At 36.7% G+C, this 13,601-nt stretch overlaps 2 protein-coding genes across 6 annotated transcripts; one reads left to right on the top strand and one right to left on the bottom strand.

Moving 5' to 3' along the window:
* The first annotated feature begins 1,897 nt into the window (after nucleotides 1-1,897).
* Nucleotides 1,898-2,392, top strand: LOC122291126 (E3 ubiquitin-protein ligase EL5-like). The gene has a single exon (XM_043098772.1). The coding sequence runs from the start codon at nucleotides 1,898-1,900 to the stop codon at nucleotides 2,390-2,392; it is 495 nt and encodes a 164-aa protein (XP_042954706.1).
* A 281-nt stretch (nucleotides 2,393-2,673) lies between these two features.
* Nucleotides 2,674-11,426, bottom strand: LOC122292151 (homeobox-DDT domain protein RLT1-like). Of its 5 annotated transcripts, XR_006236852.1 has the most exons (9): nucleotides 11,185-11,426; nucleotides 9,488-9,595; nucleotides 8,734-9,393; nucleotides 8,026-8,105; nucleotides 4,484-4,948; nucleotides 4,295-4,381; nucleotides 4,038-4,171; nucleotides 3,095-3,479; nucleotides 2,674-2,963 (listed from the first exon to the last, which is right to left on the bottom strand). XR_006236852.1 is itself a non-coding variant. In XM_043100374.1 (8 exons), the coding sequence occupies exons 1-8, from the start codon at nucleotides 11,189-11,191 to the stop codon at nucleotides 3,456-3,458; spliced, it is 1,569 nt and encodes a 522-aa protein (XP_042956308.1). In that variant the 5' UTR covers nucleotides 11,192-11,426; the 3' UTR covers nucleotides 2,997-3,455. The 5 variants fall into 5 exon arrangements, 4 of the variants coding, with proteins under 4 accessions (XP_042956308.1, XP_042956306.1, XP_042956309.1 ...); XM_043100374.1 differs by lacking the exon at nucleotides 2,674-2,963 and having other exon boundaries at nucleotides 2,997-3,479; nucleotides 4,034-4,171; XM_043100372.1 differs by lacking the exon at nucleotides 2,674-2,963 and having other exon boundaries at nucleotides 2,997-3,479.
* Between the last annotated feature and the right edge of the window lie 2,175 nt (nucleotides 11,427-13,601).

Here is a 13,601-nt window from a genome sequence, read left to right as displayed (position 1 = left end):
TTTAAATAAAAAACTGTTATGTAAAATTCGAAATTCAAATCGATAAGATTTATGTATTTTTTTAATTGAGTCTACTCGCAAGTTTGATACGGCAATACGTCACTTATTATGAAAAATAAAATAAAATAAAATATCATTGTCATTATTTTTGCCATGCATTTTTCATGGGCTTAGCTACTTATAGTAGTAGTAGTGGTGGTACTGCTTTTTGACTTTTGGATTCGATCTCCCTCAGCCCATGGAGGAATTGAGTTGAAGTTTTGGGTTGCTGCGGCCCATGTATTGCTACAGTAGATGCTCATATCCTTGTCTGGGAGCCCAACCTTATCGTTTTGAACAGCCACACAAGGATCTGTAAAAAACACACTGCACCACACATGATTATTTCTATTTTTTTAAAACACCCCATATCCTAAAACTCAACTCTAACCTCTAAATTTACAAGCCTAGATTCATTGTAGGACTACCACCAGCTACCACTTTTGGCCATACCTCGTGGTGGTGGCCGCTACTCCGAAAGAATGACGAAGTATCAAACTAACAACCTCGACTGCCATCTTTAGAGTTGTTGGGAAATCATCCCGATAAGTAGCCACTGTCCTTCTTGCGAAGGGTAAATCTAGGGCAACCTTAAGTCCTAGTTGATTGCACCCCTTGGGGTGGTTGCCACCCTATATAAATATATCTTTATTCAATTTTTGTTATTTAAAAATTTATGTTTTGATTGTGTGAGTGAATTTATTTCATTCATCATGAAATAAACTTATGCATCAACTCTTGGATGGAGGGTGTGATCTATATTTACATCACATCCTCTTTTATGAAAAATCATTGGAATATTTAGTCTCATTTATATCGATGATAAAATCTATGTTCATTTTTTTTCTAGGAGTGAACTTGAATTTGGATTAAGATGCCTGGCTATTCTGGATCTGCATCCGAGTTTATAATATAATCCTACTTGCCTAGGTTAACTTGGTTATAATCTGGATGGGTACTCAGTTGTAAACATTCGAATATTAGGTAACTCGGGTTGTAACCAACATCCAAATTTATCAAAAATATCATTTTAAATAGGAGGGCTACAAATATAAAATGACGTTATTTTGAATATTAAATTGACATAGTTTCATTTATAAAGTAAATTATTTTTAAAATAGAAAATCTAGTTACAGTTATTGAATATTAACCCAGTATTTGCATCCGAATAAAGATGGGTACGAAATTTGAATATTTGCCCGAATGAATATAGTTTTCCAGATAAAACCGACCCGGATGCACAACTTTATCAATTATCCTAAATTGACCAATAATTGGGTAAACTCACAGGAAATTATTGAAAAAAAAAAAAAAACACTTGTATAAACTATAAACCCTTGTAGTAAAAATTCATATTCTTTTACTACTCATAATAAAAATGAAGTATTTCACAAGAAACACACACGTTTTTGCTGGTTTTGGATGAACGTTGGATCTCTCGTCCTGTTGACTCACCGATAGGCTTGCTTGAAAAAAAAACATGCATGCTAAGAAAGAGAAAAAAAAAAAAAAAAAGAACACGTTTTGTAGAACGCAGGCCACCAATATTCATCATTCAAAAGCCGTGTGTCCGAGACTCTACCTGTCGCTGCTGCTGCTGCTCAGCTTCCCTGCAATTCCCTCGTGGTTTCTCCACCATCAGATTCTCTCATACTCGCTGCACGCCGGGCCAAATTGCACTCTGACACCGACTTTATAGAGTCCAGAACTCAAACATACATAGGATGTCTTCTCCTAAGACAAATCGAACTCCGTATTTCATTCAAGAGTCCCGTACTCCTCTGTCTCTTCTACTGGCAAGTTTGTATCTGCCTCTCTCCTCGCCGGTATTGCGAAGAATCGTGCCCTCAGATTCACCATGATTGATGAGCTTCAGATAGCTACGTTGAGGGCTGAACTGCTCGACAGGCTGAGCAACTGGGGTAAATACTCGACGTACGATGGTTCGTACGACCCCCGGACGTTCACAGGGAAGGTAGATACGTTGGAGCTGCAACGCATAAGGTTGGACACCATGACGGCGGAGTTAGCCTTGTGGCGGGCGCGCGAAACGAAGCGCGAATTCCAGACTGTTCTGAGGGAGGTTGAGTTCGAGGTGATGCGAAGACTGGGCAGGATCTTGGCCAAGACGGTGGACCCAGCATTTGCAGGGACGGAGGAAGTGGTGGTGGAGGAAAATGGGATGGTCTGTGGGGTTTGTCAAGAAGAAATGCAGGAAGGGGATGAAGGAAGAATGCTTGGGTGCAAGCACGAGTTTCATACGGATTGTATAGTGAAGTGGCTTAGGAGTAAGGCTACATGTCCTTTGTGTAGATATCAGATGCAGGTCAAAGAGTTTGAGCTGAACATATGATTCTCGGAGAAACAAGATCATGAAAGTGAATCAAATTTATAAATTTTCCTTTTTTATCTTCTTTTTATTTCCCGAATTAATGCTCTTCTTGTTTGTTCTTGGTGACACGTTTTAAATACTTTTATACGTCAAATTCTTAATAACACCCCAGACAGCATATACAATGCAGCATTAAAATCAACAACAATACAAGGTATTGAGTTCTGGGTGAGAACTTCAAGAAAGCTTAACAATGGCATTGGTTCAAACTTGAAGCCTGAAGGGCACTGAATATAGATACCTGCCGCGCCAATCCTTTTCCTCCCTTTTGTTGTATACTAAAACATATCAAATACAATAAAGCAAGGAGAGCATGAAATTCAAAGACAATTTAAGCAAAGCCAACAGGATAGGCATTTCCAAGCAGAAGAAGCATTGCTTGTGAGAGGTTTTAAAAAGCTAACTAAGATACAAAGCACTAAAATGCTAAAATTATCACATATCTGGAGAAAACCTGTGATAATGACTCCGTTCCAATATTTTCAGTTCATGTAACAATTGTATCGGTAAAATATCCGCTGTTGTTCGGGAGCTGCCACCAATTAGCCAGGGAGAGGAAAAAAAATAACAAAACGAGGGAGGCTAATTCCACTGATTAACAAACAAATCAAAACAAGGCAAGTCAAAGGCAGAAAGCACTGCCATGGTTTTTGTTTTCCATACCTTGATCCTTTGCAGATCCAGGCATATGAATCTTACAGCCAAGCGTTCATTACCAATATTTTCCTCTGCGAAGCAGTAAAACTCAAATGAAAACATAAAAAAAAAAAAAAAGGAATTCTTTCTACACATATAAACAGGTGAGCGCTGCAACTGCAAAAGAAATTGCTAGCCAGTGGACTGAAATTTTGTTGCTGATGATGATAATGGTAAGTAGTGCTTCCCTTGTAACTATAAAGAAGTGATTCTGCATTGGAGTGTACATGCCCATCGCTTTGAGAACATTAAAGCTTTCTACCATCCATCAACAGCTGGCTCCTATTCCAGGGAAGAGCTGGTTTCTGCAGTTTCATCCTCGCTAAAGCTAGAAGGGATCTCCATGACAGATCTAGATGATATTTACAACGCAATAAAAGATAATTAGCTCTGGAGCCACAAAATTGAAAAGGGAAAGAAAAACAGAAGTTTGAAAGACTGCACCATGTGCTCTTCAGTACTCAAAAGGACAACAGAAAAGTTTAAGAACAAAGAAGAATAGAAACTCGATTGAAAAAAAGAAAAGAAAAGAAACACAACTAATTATTGACTGGGTAGTCATTTTTCTAGGATTGAGTTAGGTGTTCAATCTCGTGCATCCACTCGTGCGCAAACTTCCATTAAGTAGAAAATCAACATCCTAATCACAAACATACCTTTCCTAAGCAAATCAACACCTTTCATTCTCAGTATTCAATCTGTACTGAGAAAGATAGACATATGATAGACTACTAGAATAAGCCTCTCAAGATTTCAGAACTTATAAGTCAGAATTTCGTGAATACCCAGTCAAATAATAGATTCGGATTCCACATTCAACCCCACTCTAAACTGAAAGATTTAGAAGAGGAAGCATGCATGCTAATACAGAGGCAGAGGATAACAATTATAAGTATAAATTTATACCAACCCTTTGCTCCGATGTGTCCATGTCGGCATTCCAGTGAATGATGCTTTTTGCACATAGTCTGTTTTAGGAAGATCAGGTATGACTCGTTTTGCAACCTTCAATTTCAAATGGGGCATCAATAGCAAGGAAAAACACTGCACAGCATGCACCTATGCATGTTCATATGTAGTGGTGTACATACACATAATATTTCCACAACACATGTATTTATTAATGTATCGTGATATCATTCAAAATTGGCCAAAGCTAAAACTCACCATCATTTCCTTTGTTGGATGCATCTTTAAGTTAACTTGGTTTCCATATTCTTTAATACCCTTGAGTTTTCGATTGACTTTCTCCTTCTGCACATGTGGACATAAACATTAGAATATCAAGCAAAGAAAATAAAAGAGCTTCTAAATAATATAGCAAATTACTAGTAATGTCTAAACTGAAAAGTAGACCTTTTTCATCCTCATAGATAACCCCCTCTCCTCTGTATCTGTATCAACTGATTCGCAGGGATTACGAATCAATATCGAAGGCTTCGATTTGAATTTTTCACTCATATGGATAATGTTGGGGCTGACATTATCATAATCATGCAACTCACTTCCGATTTTCACATCATGGTGACCGTGAAGATTAGCGATAGCATCAGTCCTCATCCCTTCAACATCATGCTTACCACTCATTCTTTGATTCCTCTTATTGCTGTAAACAGTGGTTTCTCCTGCAGAATCTTCATACAGATCAGAGAAAGAGTTCTGCTTACAGAAAGGTTTTGTATGGTTGAGAACAGTTGAATTCTGTTTGAATTGGGGATGAGATATCTTGTCCTGATAGTCAGAGCCATGCATGCTGCCACAATTCTCCCTTTCTATATATAAATCCTGTGAACTCATATTGGAATTGTACATCTCATATCTCTGAAAGGGCAGGGTAAAGGGAAAAATATTATCACAGAAGCCAATAAAATTATTCTAAAAGAAAACACAAATATAAGCAGCATGCAGAGTGGAACTCCCACCAAAATTGATGCAAAACTTTCACAGTGAGTTTATTTGAATTCCATGATTTTGAGCATAGAAGAGTAATTGGCTTCAGTAAAGCAAATATGAGGTGCAGGCGTGAGCTCTGATGTTGAGAGCATTCAAACATCCAAATTGATAATATAGCCACCACTAATAATTGTTGGTCAGTTCAAGGCCATCGAACCAGAAAAGACTTGCTCAGCACAGATCTTATTTACTTATTATTTCTTCACCCACACCAGGAATCCATTAAATGTTGGAGTTCAACCGGCAAGATGAAGTGTTAAGAATATGAAATTGAAGCTATTAGAAGATGCACATGCTGGCGGTGCTGTAGCAGTGGCAAAGGTTGTAGTGAAGGTGCAGTAGGTAGTGGTATAATGGGGGTTAGTGGCAGTGGACGATGACACTACAACAAATGTAGTGGCAGGGATGAATGTAAGGTTAGTGCTGTAGTGGTAAAGAAGGAGATAAGCCTTGAATTAATTATTGCTTTCTTCCATAAGATAAATTACTTGAATCTATCCAAACCAATAGGTCAGTATGGTTCATTCACTATGCTGGCAACTGTTTAAAGAATCAAGACAAACGACCAGCTTCCTTCTTCAAAATATTGGTTTGCAGCTAGAGTGGCAGAAACTTATCCCCACTTCACATCGAGCCAAGCACTCCTGCTGTTTTTGAGCTCTTGGCAATAGAAAACAAAATCCAGCCCTGCCTCTTGCTACTATATCAAAAGGTTCAGGTGGTGATTAGCTGAACGAATCCAGTGCTCCAAATCCCATACAATTACAAAATTATTAAGTTTGGCTTGAACTACCAGACTCAACCAATGAGCATGAACTTGCATTTACTTACTGATTATGTACTTCGTAGTATTTCCTAAACTGAATGCATCACTCATAGCTAGACTCCTAACCTCCCCTCCTCCGCAACCAAACAATAGATGAAAAAATAATAATAATACCTATAGAGTGAGTTGAATTTGGGGTAAGTCGTAATAAAAACAATGATATATGAAGGTATGTGGAAATTGGTAAGCCCTATGGAAATCAATGATTGACTGTAAATAGGAAGGCATATGGGGAGGCTGGTGCACTAGAGAGATAAGTGGGGCTAATGGGGTGGGAGTTTGGAGGCACATTAGACGAGGGTGGGGGGTTTTTAATCGTCATACAAGACTTGTGTTGGGAGATGGCTCTAGAATAAAATTATGGAGCGGCCTATGGCATGGGAATAAGGCCCTAAAGGACTCATTACCTTCAGTTTTCCGGGTTACATGCAAGAAAGAAGCTTCACTGGCTGATCTTATGGTGATATCTGGGGATCAAGTCCAATGGAACATCAACTTCACTTGGGCAGCCCAAAATTGGGAAGTTGGCAGCTTTGAGGACTTTTTAGTCTCTTGTATTCCATGAAACCAAGCACGAGCTGACATTTTGCAATGGATACCCACAAGCAAAGGTACACTCTCGGTTCGCTCGTTCTACAAGTCTCACACAACTGTAGAACAATCAGTTTCCATGGAAAAGAATTTGGCGAAATAAGGCGCCTCCCAAAGTGGCATTCTTTGCTTGGACAGCTTCTTTGGGTAAGATTTTGACGACGGATAACTTGCGGAAACATAGGATGATCATAGTAGCTCGGTGCTGCATATGTAAGAAAAATGGCAAGACTGTGGATCATCTCTTACTACATTGTGAGCTTGCTAGAGCGTTATGGGATAAAGTTTTTTGCAGATTAGGGTAGTTTGGGTAATGCTTGCCACAATGGCTGCATTGTTGGCCAGCTGGACAAACATAGGAGGTATTCCACAAATCAAAGCTGGGTGGAAGATGATTCCTATCTGTATTCTGTGGTGCTTGTGGCAGGAGTGAAATGACAGGACGTTCGAAGACAAGGAGCACAAGATAGAGGAACCTAGATCTCTTTTTATTAGGACTTCATTTATATGGGCCATACCTATAGATTTTAAGGGCCTTGATGTTCATGATTTTCTTGTTTCCATTGCTTCTTCCTAGATAGATGTTACCTCTTATATACCATCTCGTGTACTTGGACTATGCCTATTTTTATCAATACAATCATTTACTTATAAAAAAAAACAATGATATATATCAAAAATTTCAGGAAATCATAATGAAAGTAAATGCCAAACAGTTCATAAATTATATTTTCTATATAAAAATTACAGTGGCATGAAAGGCACCTATACCTAGAGCCATTATAGACAATCTTCTCTGCCGAAACCTTAATTTAACATTAAAAAAAATCCACCAAAGCTTATCAGATGACAAAATTTCAGAGTACAGGGAAATTAAGAAATCAAATACGTGTGCTTTCTCAATTAGAGACCCAAGTTTTAATTTAATAAATTCAAGACCTGTGCTATTGGACATGTTAAATTCAAGATGCCAAGAAAATTTCCATCAAATAACTGGCAGCAAATGCTGACATAGACATATTACTCACGTGTCATCCACATGCAAAAATATATGAAAGGAAAACATTTGAAAAAACAAAAGAACAAGGGATGGGGTGGATCCCCTCCACCACCTGTGCAATGGGGTAGAGGATGCACTATAGCACAGGAGGTGCAGGAGTGCCTCCACTGTGGAATGGCCTCCAATGCGCTTCCATCCATTCCTTCATTAAAAATTATAGAAAAACTCAAATTAAAAACTCAGATCTCAAAGTCAAAAAGTGGGAAGTACAGGTCCTTGATTTCTTAATTTCTCAAAAATATAACATGGACTTTCCAACTTAACATATATATTCATCCAGTTTGTTCCTTGTCCTGATGAGTTTATTATTTCAACACATTGATAAAATCTTCCAGTCCAGTCCTTTGTTCCCCCCCCCCCCCCCCCCCTACCACACTCATTATGCAAAAAAATATAGAGTACAAAGCAGATTTCAACTTACTAAATCTGTCTAATACAGAACAAGAAAGAATCCAAAAGTCTACTTACATTGCTGAGACTACGTTGCCTTTCTGGTCCAGAGATATCTGGAGAATGGGTAAGAGAAGGATTCCCAACATAGTAAGGTTCTGCAGAAACACAAAATGAGACATAAGGCTCCAATTCTCTGGAGAAAGAAGTTTTCCAGTGAATATTAAGAAAAGGATTATCTCTGCGTTTAAACCAAAGGAAACTCATAGAAAGTAAGGTTCATATAGAGATGCATGTTCATCTTTATCAATGACAAAATTCTAAGCATAATTTGACAAGTTAGTCAATGATACTCAAATTATCAATAACAACCTCTTCCCACTACGCGCGGGGGGGGGGGGGGGGGGGGGGGGGGGGGGGGGAACCTTGAGAGATAAAACCTTTAAAAAAGTAAAGAGGGGAGAAGATGCAGTAGCCGAGAAAAATAATGCATCATGGCATTACCAATGAAAAGGTGAATACTTCATAATAGGTACTTTTATTTGCATGACAGAAATTATGCTCATCCAATTATCATTTGCCTAGAGACAAAAATTATACATCGTTGTAAATAAAAATAGACACTTTCACACACAAAAATGATGATAAATAAAAAAGCAACTAAAAAAATTAAGCAGGAAGATCTAACCAACAACACAATGTGAAATTCAACTCTGGCAGGACCAGCTGCATCAAAATTAAAGTAGATGTTGCCGTTCTCACGAGGAAATACATGTTACAACTTACCACGGATGGCATTCCTAATCGGATACTCAAATGCACCGGGAGGAAGTGGTTGAAATTCCACACCAAGCAGTGGACCATCCTCTCGATAATGACGCCCCAATTGCCTCTTAACAGCAGTAACAGCAGCATTTTCAATTTCACCCTTCACTTTCAAGTATCCTGATGGCTTATATCCAATCACTTTTTCACTAGTAGCATTTATGGGTGCAATGACTCCATTATGTGTTAGGTATCTAGAATTTTCCCTATCATCTGGATCCTCAGTTTGGCGAAACAATCTGTCTTGCGAAGATGAGCTACTTTCTGAAGATCTATTATCTGTGCCACGGACAGTTCCTGTATAATGAGTCGCATGCTCATAGGTGAGGCCTGCAGCCTGAAAATCATTGCGATAGAGCCTTCGACTTTCAACTTCCCTTGGATCAATGTGCCTATAATCACCATGTTTTGTGCTGCCACATGAATCTTGTACGAGTCCACTGCCACGATCCTGAATAACAGCACCTGAATGATCTTGTCGTCCACTAGGACAAGCTTCATCTCTGAACAGTTTTTTGTCTTTTAACCTTCTGTGACAAAACCATCCAGATATTTGCTTTTCTGTCAATCCTATCTGCTCTGCAAGTTGGGACTTCATTTCTTCCGTAGGGTATTTGTGCTCTAAGAGAAGTTCAAGAAATTTTCGTTTAGAAAAGTACATGATTGGCAATTAACTGGAAGCCTGAGATAAGATAAGACAAGTGAAGTTGCATACCGTCATAAAATTTTTCCAAAGCCATAACCTGGGCAGGTGTCTTGAGCCTTCTTTTCCTATCTTTCTCCATAGATGCTTTATTCTCTTCAGAGTGCACTCCACTTGATTCTGAGCATGAATGGAAAAGTAATAAAGAAACTTTACTAATGATAACAATGGCCATGATATTTATCAGGAAATATTGTTTCGCTATCAGCCACTTGGTTAAATTAAAATGGTAATACTAGAAACTACACCACGATCACACCATTGTGATCATGGCAATTTAATTTGTCTCCAGAAAAATGAAGGGATAAATATAACAAATTCTCTCAGTTCATAAGGCAAATAGAAAGTCAATGATATGCCCGGTTGGCCTTGCTCCCCCACCACCCTCCTCTCTCTCCCTCTCTCTTCTCTTCATGGTACATAAGTCCTCTGGATTAGTGAAATAAAGAAGTTATTCAAGGAAACTTGATAAAGTTTCTGCAATGTCAAATAGAACGAGACATAAGCGCTCTGGCTTAATGAAATATACAAGTTTTTTCGGGAACATGATGGACTTTGTGCAATGTCAAATAATTTTCTTTTCTTTTCTTTTTTATAATTAGTAAGTGCAGTGTCAAATAAAATGATTTCAGCAACAAGGCAATAAAATTGTCAGAGCTTCTCTCCTTTGCTCCCAAATAAATACGTGAAGTTCAACAACCAGTAAATAAAAGGTTCTGTCAAAACCATCTGGTCCTAACTCCAAAAGAATGTTCAATCTGTATACTAAAATGCAAGCATAGGCATATTAACACTTCATGATATTTGAGGAATTTTTATCATGCTTCTTGCTTACATAATTTATATTCTATCTTGTCATTTATTCTATACTGCCATTATACTTTAAATCTTGCACTTGCATAATTATGTTTGCTTTCCTAGCTGTAGATTATATAGGTCACACTTAGCTCACTCTTCCATAACTCAAATAGTACCTGGGTTTCTCATTTGCGAACAAGGTTTCCTAATTCCGTACAGGTTTTCAATATGATCATTCCATACAGTACAAAGTATTGAGGATTTAATCATAACAACTTAAAACTTGTGACAAGACTGCTTTTACTGCTTTCGTGAAATGATTTAATTGAAGCTAACTAAACGCATCAAGCAGATGCCAAAAGTAAAAGTTCATCATTTTCAGGTAAATTCGATGTATAGTTTACAAACAATTAGGAGGAAAGGAAAATACCAATTTTAAACATAACTAAACAAGCTTCATTAAGACCAAAGCAGTCCCAAAAGAAGCAAATTGCCTCCCCAATATTAATCAGTAATTCTACTCAGATTTTTAGTCATCAAGCTCAAATGTAAATACAGTTATCATTGCCATTGTGAAGGAAATTTGGGGAAAATGACGAACAAAAACAAATGCCCAATTTCATTCGAGAAAATGCAGGAAACAAAAGACACGAAAATCCTGAGAATCCAAACTCTCCATCAGTGGGGACTCAAGAGCACAGAAGGGAAAACAGACAACAATTCCCAAATTCACGTCCTGGGCATTACCTTCACCATTACAACAGTTTGTCTGTTTATGCAAAGAGTTCAATGTCCTAGAACTCAATTTCACATTCTAACGCAAGAAACCCAAAGCAATTCGCACGAACGATTAGCAAATGAGAATCCAAAACGCTGATATGAATTGAAAATATGAAAATTCAACAAAATACCTTCCATGTTGAGTGAAATCCTGGTGATTCCTTCAATCTCTGTAGAAGTACCGGATTCCGTTGGCTCAAAAAGCAAAACCCATTAGCCCAACAAGCTTGAAGCCACAGAAAAATGCGATTTTTTTTTTGACATCCAATCAATTTCCTAATGGAAACGAAAGAGTTTCTGGTACGAGGTGGGAAGGCAGAGGGAATTCTCTGTTTCCATACGCTGGTTCCAATCTTTTTATTTTCAAATTTTTTTAGTTCTTAATTAATCTATTTATTTATTTATTTATTTTACGTTTTGGGTTAACGTTTTTTGTTTGGATTTTTTAGCTTTTTCCTTTTGGGCGTCTTATGGCTAGTTTGTTTTAATAAAATTTTTTAATAATTTTTTATTTAATTATTATATTCTTTTTAATTTTTATATAAAATAAAATAAATAATTCAACTTTTTAAAATTTTAAAATAAAAATAATATTAAAAAAATATATTCTAACAATATTTTATTCAATTTTCAACTTTTATCTCAATTCATGTCATTTACAAAAACAAATATGGCATAATTATTTTCTTTTTGTTTTCTTCTTTGTCCTTTTACTTTTATTTTAATAAATATTTGAGCATATCTAATTCAGTGTAGTATCCGGGCGTATAAAGAAATAGATCTCATTCCAAAATTCTCATATCATCTTATTTTATCTCATCTCATCCTATTTTCTTTCCAAACATAATTCAAATAAAATTTTCAAACTAATCATTAAAATTTTTTCAAACTTTCAAATAAAAAATAATTAAACTTTTTCAAATTTTCAAACAAAAATAATATTATAAAACTATATTTTAACAATATTTTAACATTATAATTTTTGTGTTCAAAATTTTCTCTCTCCTTTTCTAAAACTCAAAAAATATTCAACTTAAACTTTGTTACTATTATTCACAAATTATCTTACTCTCCAAATGAGCCTTAAATATATTTAGAACAGCTTTAAACATTCATGGTGAATGTGTGTAAACATACCAAGCTCATCAGTAAGTTAAATAAGGAAGTAGATGATCTTCTAGAAGAGGATGACTTTAAATGGAGACAACGGACAAAGCAAAGATGGCTCAATGAAGGTGATAGAAACACCAAGTTTGTCTATATGTGTGCTAACAAAAGGAGGAAGACCAATCTCATTAAGAGTATCATTGATGGTGCATGAAATTCAACCAATACACATGAGGATATTTGTGAAATGTTCCAAGCTTTCTTCCAACATTTATTTACTTCATCTTAGCCAGCAAGAATTGAAGAGTGCTTGGAATCTCTCAGGCCTATAGTAACTACAAAAATGAATATCAATCTCACTCAAGATTTATCATATGCAGAGATTAAGGAAGCTATCTTTAATATGAATAGGCTAGGCTTACCAGGTCCTTATGGCTTCCCAGCTGCTTTCTTCCAGAATCACTGGGATATTGTTTGTAAGGGACTGTGCGAAGCAATTTCTACTGCTTTTAAATCTGATGTCTAAGCAGAATATCTAAATGATACTTTTACTTCTCTTATTCCCAAAGTTAAAAAATCCATTATAGTTCCTGATTTCATACCTATAAGCCTATGTAATGTACAGTACAAGATCATTGCTAAAGTCTTAACAAATAGGCTGAAAGTTTGTCTCTCTTCTCTCATATCTCCTACACAAAATGTCTTTGTCCCTAGTAGGCTTATCACTGATAATGTCATAATTGCTTTTGAATTCATGTATACCATAAAGTGTCATTTAAGTGGTAAGGAGAGTTATATGGCATTAAAACCTGACATGAGCAAGGGTTATAATAGAATTGAATGGTCTTTCTTGGAAGCTGTCATGTAGAAAATAGGGTTCTCTAGCAGATGGATTCAATTGACTATGAGGTATGAAACATCAGTCTCCTACTCCTTTCTCATAAATGGAAGTCCTTATAGGAGGTTCACTCCCTTAAGAGGCATTAGACAGGGAGATGCTCTCTCCCCCTACCTATTCATACTGTGTGCAAAAGCCTTAAACAATCTTTTTAACCATGTAGAAGCTTCAAGCTAGATCTCATGTATACCTTTGGTTCATGGTCAACTTCAGATCAACTATCTCTTTTTTGCAAATGATAACCTTATCATTTGTAGAGCCAACTCACTAGAATGGAGTAGATTACTAAGGATCTTGGAGATCTATGAGCAAGCTTAAGGTCAGAAACTTAATAAGGAAAAAACTTGAATTTTTTTGGCAAGAACACTAGAGGAGAAACCAAGGACATTATTACAAGAATTGCTGGATTCAGATCCACACAATCTTATGAGCAATACCTTGGCTTATCAGCAGTTATGGGTAGATCTCAAGCAGGCTCATTCAGTAATATTGTAGACAAATTCAAATCAAGAATTTGTAACTGGAAGATGAAGTATCTCTCTC

Source organism: Carya illinoinensis, chromosome 13, assembly GCF_018687715.1.
Source record: "Carya illinoinensis cultivar Pawnee chromosome 13, C.illinoinensisPawnee_v1, whole genome shotgun sequence".
NCBI classification, from domain to species: domain Eukaryota; kingdom Viridiplantae; phylum Streptophyta; class Magnoliopsida; order Fagales; family Juglandaceae; genus Carya; species Carya illinoinensis.
The sequence above is the reverse complement of the archived record's forward strand: the minus strand, read 5'-3'. Positions and strand labels throughout refer to the sequence as shown.